The sequence below is a fragment of the Ananas comosus genome, unplaced genomic scaffold, assembly GCF_001540865.1.
Source record: "Ananas comosus cultivar F153 unplaced genomic scaffold, ASM154086v1, whole genome shotgun sequence".
In the NCBI taxonomy this organism is placed as follows: Eukaryota; Viridiplantae; Streptophyta; class Magnoliopsida; order Poales; family Bromeliaceae; genus Ananas; species Ananas comosus.
Window position 1 is genome coordinate 7,644 of NW_017893485.1, and position 8,983 is coordinate 16,626.

The 8,983-nt window shown below is 36.7% G+C and overlaps 1 protein-coding gene across 1 annotated transcript; it reads right to left on the reverse strand.

Moving 5' to 3' along the window:
* Positions 1-5,237: 5,237 nt before the first annotated feature.
* Positions 5,238-8,578, reverse strand: LOC109706147 (3-ketoacyl-CoA synthase 10-like). Its single transcript, XM_020226950.1, has 3 exons — positions 7,761-8,578; positions 7,013-7,566; positions 5,238-5,674 (listed from the first exon to the last, which is right to left on the reverse strand). The coding sequence occupies exons 1-3, from the start codon at positions 8,411-8,413 to the stop codon at positions 5,382-5,384; spliced, it is 1,500 nt and encodes a 499-aa protein (XP_020082539.1). The 5' UTR covers positions 8,414-8,578; the 3' UTR covers positions 5,238-5,381.
* Positions 8,579-8,983: the final 405 nt, after the last annotated feature.

Sequence of the window (8,983 nt, forward strand, 5' to 3'; positions counted from 1 at the left end):
TTTTTTAGTATGCTTCTATCTACTCCTAATTTTATAGATTCTCCGAAAAAATTATCAATATCAAAACTAACCTTTTAATTTAGGAAGCTGCCCAAATTCTTCTTATGAATTAACTTCGTTGAAAATTTGGTTTTCTGCCCTATTTTCCCATAGGGCGCTTTAGGATTTACAGTCTAGGATTGTAGTGTTTATGGTACAACCGTTAAGGATGGGGTTAACAAACCCCACCCCCAAAAATTTCCGTTTGGGGTTAATCCCCCTTTTATTCCCGAATCAAACGCTTAAGGGGTAAGTTTGAAGTTGCTTCTAACAAATTTAATTATACTACCCTACTTGGCGATAGGTTTTTTTTTTTTTTTTTTTTTTTTTGAGATAGATAATACACTACCCGTTTCGTTTTTTATTTCATTTAGAAATAAAAGAAACTTAGCTGGAAATGTGAATCAACTAGGATTCGAAATTGAGTCTCGGATATCAACGACCAAGTCCTTTGCCGTTTGCTCTAGGGACGGTCCGTTCGCGATAGGTTTCTTAAAAATAATAATAATAATAATACATAATAATTAAGTATGATATTTTAAACTATTTGGTAACAAAATAAAAACGCGTCATGTCACCTGAGGCAGGCTGTAGTTTTCCCCGGCCCAATTAGCAGGAAGCTAGTTGATCTTAAGAAAGAATTACCTGCACTTGGTGCATAAGTATATATATAAAAATGTACTGTACTTCTAAAATCTATATCTAATTTATCGGTTGCACTTTGTAATAATTAGAATGTCTATATATTAAAAATTATAAACTTTGGTAGTCTATTTTAATTTTACAAATCAAATAAGAATTATTTATTTACTGTTCGCATTCATGAGATCATCATATATCTTGCTAATTAATTACACATTAGGGTTTTGACTTTTCATATTCTTGTTCTTTTTTTTAATAAATTGTTCATTCCATTTTATACCTTAATTATTTTGTGTTATTTTTTTCCAGTACGATAAGATAGCCCTCCTGACATAATTTAATTATTATTTAATTTTCATACTAGATGTGTGAATTGGTTTACTATATTATTAGTTGTAGAGAATATCATCAAATCATCCTTTTAATAAATAAAACAAACTTTCGTTGGGTTTTAATAAGAAAAATAAAAAGTAATCTTTTAAGTACATGTGAAACGGATGAATGATAGTGTGGATCGGACAAAAATTTTATGGACAGTCTCCAAACTAGTTTGTTCGGGGATTATACGGATCGGCGCAACGTGGCTGATCTGACGGCCACGTTTCTTAGTTGCTTTTTCTCTCCCTCTCTTTAAAAACACAAATTTTTTTTTTTTAACTTTCCATCTGTGGTCATCGGATCGGCCACATGGCGCGGATCCGTATAGTCTCCAAACTAGTGTGGATCAGAGCAACAAACATGGGACACATGGCGCACGCACTATTCCAACGCACTTATTGCTTGTTTTTGCACGTACGGTGGCTTTGGAACGTCTTTTTCAACAAATTATGTGACACATGACACACACGACGCAGCCACTATTTCTCACGCACTTATTGCTTGTTTTGCACGGACTGATAGCCATGTCAATGCATAGGGTTATGTAATATTTTATTCCAATCCGAATTGGAACCCAGCTAATTTATTCCGCACTAAATAAATATGATTTTAAATATAAATGTAAAAAATAAAAATTTAACTGATTTAATTTTAGATATAAATTTTATCTGAAACTAATCGGAATCCGAATTAATTTTATATTATATAAAATATATAAATATTTGATTTATATTTGAATATATATTTTATAATTTTAAATTTAACTTAATATATTTTGAAATATGTATAGTAAAAATAAATAACTATTTCGGATTTGAATTTTTTAATTCGGATTCGGACTTTGAATTTTTTATTACATTCATAAATTTTTAAAATCTGCTGAAATAGGCCGGTATTCAGATGTCGATTTTGAAGTCCAATTCGGGTTCTAATTTTTGAAAATTCGCTCCCAATTAATCCGACCAAATAACATCTCTCTACGTATGGTTGCACTGTCGCGTCATTTTCATCTCTTCGTGCGCTTCATTTACCTATCAAACGAATAGTCTAAAAATAAAATGGCTAAAAATAAAATCTCATAAAAAATAATAATAAAAGGCTTGATTTACGATCAGAGATGCTGATCTTATTTTAAATAGTAAAAAAAAAATTCTATAAAAATTTTATCAGATTTGGATTGTTTTATATAGTTAAATTTACAAACGCATTACATCTATCATTAAAATTGTCAATTTTGAGATCTTTTGATTACTAGCCAATTGATGTCATAAAATTATAAAATTTAGTTTTCAAATATTTTTAATAGTATAGATCAAGTCTAACGAAGTGGATCGTCAATTTAGAAGCCGCATTATTGAAAACAACTTGATAGCACGGAGGCCTCCGTGCGACTGATAATATACCAGCCTAGCTCTCTTTCTCTTTATATATATATATATATGGGGCAATTGCTTATATACTCCTGAAAAATTCTCGACATTCCGATTTACTCCTCTTAGAAGGCTAATATTGAAAATACTCTTTTACGTTCCAACCTATTTCTAATATACCCCTAGGGGCCCGTTTGGTTCGAGTTATGTAATATTACAAAGTATCTCGACATATCCAGATATCTTGGATTTCGGCGTGAGATTACTACTGATACTGCATTAGCGCGTTTGGTTTAATACAGTAATGTAATACTAAATTACAGTGTTTATAGCATTAATACGTTTGGTTCAGTTTATAAAATTTAGTAATCCTGGCATAAAACTATAGTTTTTTTTCAAAATTGCCCTTGTTGTTGTCATTTGAATATTATTTTTTGCGGAATATGACGAATAAAGGGAAGGAGATCATGATGATTACCTGGGAGGACGACACAATAGAAGATGATAGGTGTTCGTGCGCGCGCGCGAGAGAGAGAGAGAGAGAGAGAAAGTGGCGTGCGAGAGAGAGGGGGGAAGGCGAGAGAGAGATGAAAATAATGCTGTTAATTAGATTTGAAGTTGTTGGAGGGTAAAATTGTCATTTTACATAATATATAGTATTAACGGGTTTCAGTAATGCAAGATACACAATCCCCCTCCCGTTAATATTTTCGATATAATCCTGCTCGATTTGTAATGCTACAATAACGACTAGATTACATAGCGGATTAACCAAATATAGTTATCCTGGCAGGATTGCCTGTAATCCTGCCATGATAACTCGAACCAATCGCACTTTAGAATTAAAATTTGTTAATTAACTTTATTATCTATGTACAATTACTATTTTGTCCTTTCAAATATACTATTCCACCATCACCGACTTTCTTATTTGCCCTTAAAATCAGGAACACAAAAAGTATTTTGACTTTTGGTCTTTTCAAATATATTCCTCTACTGTCACCAACATTTCTTATTTGCTCTTAAGTTAAGGACAAAATTAGCATTTTAATTTTTTTTAATTATGGTAGATATTTAATTTACGTTTAACCCAAGTTAACTTAACATGAGATAGCTGCGGGAGTATTTTGCAACAACGGTGGAACATATGAGGGGCATTTTAAAAAGAAAAAAAAATAGAGGTAAATTGGTTATTTTCAAATATATATATCGAGTGCCACAGCTACGGATGTCAATGGGTATAAATACCCGAAATTTTATTCGAATCCGAAACCAAATGAAACGGATATATCCGATACTAATTGGATATGAATTCGGATATGGATAAAAAACATAAAAACCCGACGGATATGGATTTTGACTATACCCGACCCGAACCCGAATTTATTTTGTATTATATATATATATATATATATATATATATATATATATATATATATTTATTTATTTATTTATTTATTTATTTGATGTTATATTTAAATTTGTATTTTAAAAATTTAGATTTAATATAATATATTTTGAAATATTGTAAAAAAGAAATAATGGTTTCGGATTCAAATTTTTTGAGTTTGGATTCGGGTTCGTGTTCGGGTTTCGGATCTCGGGTTTGAAGTCTGATTCGGATTCGAATATTTAAAAATCTACTCTGAATCCGACCCGTTGACATCTCTATCCTCAGCTTCCCACAAAAAAGGAAAACACAAAATTTTGTTTTCTACGAGAGCGGGGTGGTATCTTCCGGTCAGGGGCTCGGAGTAAAACTTAAAAGAAAGCTAAAAAAAAAAAAAAAAAAAAAAAAAAAAAAAAAGGAAAAAAAAAAACACAGCTGTTACATTAAAACCATGCCACGACGCATGCATGTCATTTACATTCTCGGCCTAGACATATAAATAAACAACAAATTAAATGCGTTGTATTTCCGGAACAATTAAATAAGCCACACATATAATAAATTCTCTGGAGTTTGGTCCTTTGGGACCCAACCACCGAATGAATACGCGGCCGAGAAATAAATAACACGTTCCCCATCAATTAGGCGCACTATGTAATTAAATACAACATCGCACGGACACCAAACCGCAGGAGAGAAATTATTTCCTGCACCCGGTGTACCCATACTTTCGTACGCCACCAATAGTAATGGACAGTAAATGAGGAGTGGTGCACCCACATACGGAAGAGTTGGGTGCTGGGAATAATTTTGTATCTGCCAAACTATAGAGCCCCGTACATTATCTGCGCAACTGCCGTATATCTCTCGCTGTTCCTTTTAAATACGTAAAATTGCATCAACAACCCTCAAGTATAATCGATTGTGAAGTAGGTCTCTCAACCTTTTTTTTTTTTTTTTTGGTTTTGTTAATACTTTTTGCGTTTATTTTTTTTAAATAATATTGGGTAGTTGTAGTGAAATAAGGAGAAATTTTATTCAATTTATGATAATTAATTCTACCACCAAATACAAATAATTGTGATGACTTCTTACTACCGAACATCAACTAATAAGAAAAAGCGAGTTAATTAATAGGGCCATTTCAGAAGGAATATAAAATTATTATTATTATTTAATAGGAAATTTTAATTTAACTGAATTGACTGAACATCGGTCGGGTCGGTCAACTGAAAAGACATTAACAATAATTAAAAATAGAAAGTAGAAGTGCCTATTTTAAAATAAATAATATATAGTTGAAGAAGAGAACTCCGCGCACACAATATATTTTACCTTCCCTCCTCCCTTTTCTTTTTTCAAATAAATAATAGATAATATCACCTGATCTCTTAATTTGCTCTCTCCTTTTTTTTCTCTTTTTTTTTTTTTCTTCTTCGTACGTACGTACGGGCGTAGGAATGTTATGATTTAATTTCCTCGATCGTCATATAATAATAATAATAATAATAATAATAATAATAATATAATATAATATAATATAATATAATATATGATTAATTTTACCAGTCGCGCTCGGCGGCGGGGGAGAGGGGGTAGCGGTTGATGGTGTCTGACCAGGGCCCGCCGGCGGCCTCGTCCTTGTGGAAGCGGCGGCAGCACTCCCAGACGAGGGTGTTGGCCTTGGGGCCGCTGCCCATGCCCAGCTGCCACACTCTCTCGCCCTTCTTCACCCGCTTCTTCGCCTCCAAGTATGCCAGCTGGTACCACATCGACGCCGACGACTGGTTTCCGAACCGGTGGAACGTCATCAGCGCCGCCTCCATCTCCGCCTCCCGCAGTCCTAACCCAGCGGCTGTCCAAAATGATGATACGCTTAATTTTATTTTACTCTCAGCTAGCCGTCACCACCAGCAGAATGTTTCGCCAATAAAAAATGTGGAGCTCCAGAATTTATAATAGTTTCATATATAAAATGTAATAAAATTAAAATAATTTTTTAATACGATTATAATATATTAGAACTAGAGTAAAATAGACGACCCTAAAAATCAGGCTAGGACATCGTACAAAAAAAATCAGTTACAAACTTTTTTTTGTCTTTTACAGTGTTTAGTAAAAACAAGGTTATCAAGCTCAACAAAAAGAAAAGTTCAAATTTAATTTAATTTAGTGTTTTCAAGAAAATAAAAACGAAAGCTCAAACCTCTTGAAAGAATTTTTGTATAATACTTTTTTTTCAAAACATTTATTTGAATGCACATTATTAATTAGTTTTGTAAATAATAGGTTAGGACGCATAGAACTTATACAAATTTCAGACTATTTTGATTTGACTATTCGATCTTTCAAAATTTTAATTTTACTATCTAATATTTCAATTTGTGTGATTTGAGTTAGCCAACTACACTTTAACTTCAAAATTTAAGTTAATAAATTTATTTTTACAAATTTATAGAAATAAAAATTATACGAGGAAATTAAAGGTTAATTTCATATAGATCTCTATAAATATATCGAATAACAAATATATTTCTAAAAAGTTTATTTTTATTTATCACTGTAAAAATTCATGATATATATTTTTGTCCCTCTAATTTGTTACCGTTAAAGTATTATTTATTTGTATACAGAGGATAAGTGAAATGACATTTTTGCTATCATAAATATGTCTTTTCAAAAGTTTCAGCTGTTAACTATATTTTTCTAACGGATCTTAACAGTGTGAGTATATCGAAAAACGTCAGGATTTTTGTAGATATAAACTTTATAGGAATATATCCGCTATTTAATATGTTTATAAAGTAGCTATATTCAATTAATCAAAAAAACTAACTCTAAACTAAATAGATTGATTCAAATTTTGAGGTCAAAATGATATTGATTGAGGGACTTAAGTCAAATAAATTAAAAAATAAAATAATAAAATTAAAGCTTTAAAGATTTAAATAATCTAACCAATATGGTCCACCGACAGGATAACGCTTTTACTAAAATAATATGCAGTAGGGCCAAAATTAAAGTTTTTGGCCTAGCTAGTGATCCTCCTAGCTATCACTAGCTATCAAAAAGTTCTGAGAGTACTTACGCAAGTAACACAACTTAAATAATTAGAGAGAAGAGAAGAAAAGATAAGAAAAAAAGAAGCTACTTAATTTATTATGTTTATGTATGTATATGCGTGCGTACGTACCCATCTTCTTGATCATTGGCTTCCCCGACGCCGGCAGGCAGAAGTGGTTGACTGCAGCGCGGAAGTCCGGCACGAGATCTTCGGCCGCGGCCGAAAAAGCAGCAGCAGCAGCAGCCGGCGCCTGCTCGGAGCGGCCACAGGCGGAGGAGCGGCCGGCCTTCTTCCGCAGGTAGGCGGCGGCGTACCGCAGCTTCTCGTGCCAGGGGAGTATCGACACGGCGACAGCGGCCGCGTGCCGGCGCAGCAACTCGGCGGCGACGCGCATGAGGTCGCGCTCCACCGAGAATCCGGTGATCCCCTCGGCGTCCTCCTCCCGCGACGCCGACCGGTACGCGCGGTCCTCCTGCGCCCCGTGCGTCCGCAGCAGCCGCGCAAGCCGGTACTTGGCAGGCCTCCCTCCTGCCGCCCCCGCCGCCGCCTTATTCCCGCGGTTGGTGACGAGCGCCGCCGAGCACCCCATCCGGAAGAAGCAGTTCAGCACCAGCTTCCGCGGGTCCGTCCCGTTGTACCACCCCGTCGACACGATCTCCGTGCTCATCACGATCGCGTACGACCTGCATGCAGTTGAATATATATATATATAAATAAAAATAAATAAAAGATCGATATATATACTTATTAGGAACTAATTATAAGTCGCCCAATTAATTTCTTCGTCGATCGGCAGCTTCAATATATGTAAAGAATTAAAGGAATGGATTGGTCGCATGCACGGCACGGCATGCACGTATAGAGAGGTACGTAGGACCTCCTGTTTATATTGCTGAGCAGAGTTCTGGCCACGTCCACGCCGACGACTCCCGCGGAGCACCCCATGCCGGAGAGGTTGAAGGACCTGATGTCGTGCCGCATGCCGTAGCGGTTGACGACGATGGCCGACAGCGAAGGCGAGGGGCAAAACCCGCTGCAGTTGATGACGAGCGCGTCGACGTCGAGAGGGCGCACGCGGGTCTTGGCGAAGAGGTCGTCGAGGGTGGGGAAGAGGAGCATGTGCACCTCCCTCATGGCGTCGAGGTGCGTCGCGGAGGGCGGGATGTAATGCAAGGAAGGGGGGAAGTAGGTCTCGTTGCCCATGCCGGAGGAGGTGATGACTTTGGTCATGAAGGCGACACTGTCGGCGTCGAAGCAGTTGATGAGTGAGAGGTGCTCCAGAAGCCCAGCGATTGGCACGCGGTACCGCCGCGGGGGTTTGAGGCACGAGAAGTCGAGAAGATAGGTCTGTTTCCTGGTCGCGAGAGCGCGGCGGAGAAGAAGGGTGAGAGAAATGGGGAGGAGGTGGTACCAAGGGTTGCATTTGTGGACGAAGATGAAGGTCTCGATGGAGAGACATACGAGGAGTGTGAGGAGGTTGAGGAGTTGGAGGAGAGAGGAGAGGAGGTAGTCTTTGTGGGCAATCTCCATTGTGTTGGGAGAGAGAGAGAGAGAGAGAGAGAGAGAGAGAGAGAGAGAGAGAGAGGGGGGTGAAGCGATTAGGGTAGGATGGTATAGAGGGGGCTGTTTTGATACTTAATGGGTTGCTTGCATGTATATAATGAGAAGGGAAGAGGCTTCGTGGTCGTAGGGGATATGAGCGTGCATGTGCTCTCAAGGGAAAGAATTTTGTTTGGATTTAGATAGGGGTTGGGGGGGTTGGCCTTGTGGTCTGGGTGGGTGGTTGGGAGCGGAGCGGTGTGAGACAGCCTAGATAGTGGGCGTTTGACTGTTGTAGAGAGAAACAAGGAGGGCAGTAGAGGCGCTTTAAATTTAAAAGAAAAAAAATTCCATGTATCTACCTATAAATATTTAGTATAAGAAATCTATAACCTATATAAATTTTCAATATTTGTTGCCACGTGGCAAATTCTATTTCACTCTCACTAGCATGTAACTCCTTTTTTTCTCTTCACCAAATTTTTAATATACATTCTAACGATCCCACTAATCAAACCATAAATTAGTGTATTTAATGGTCCCACTACCATTTACAATTGT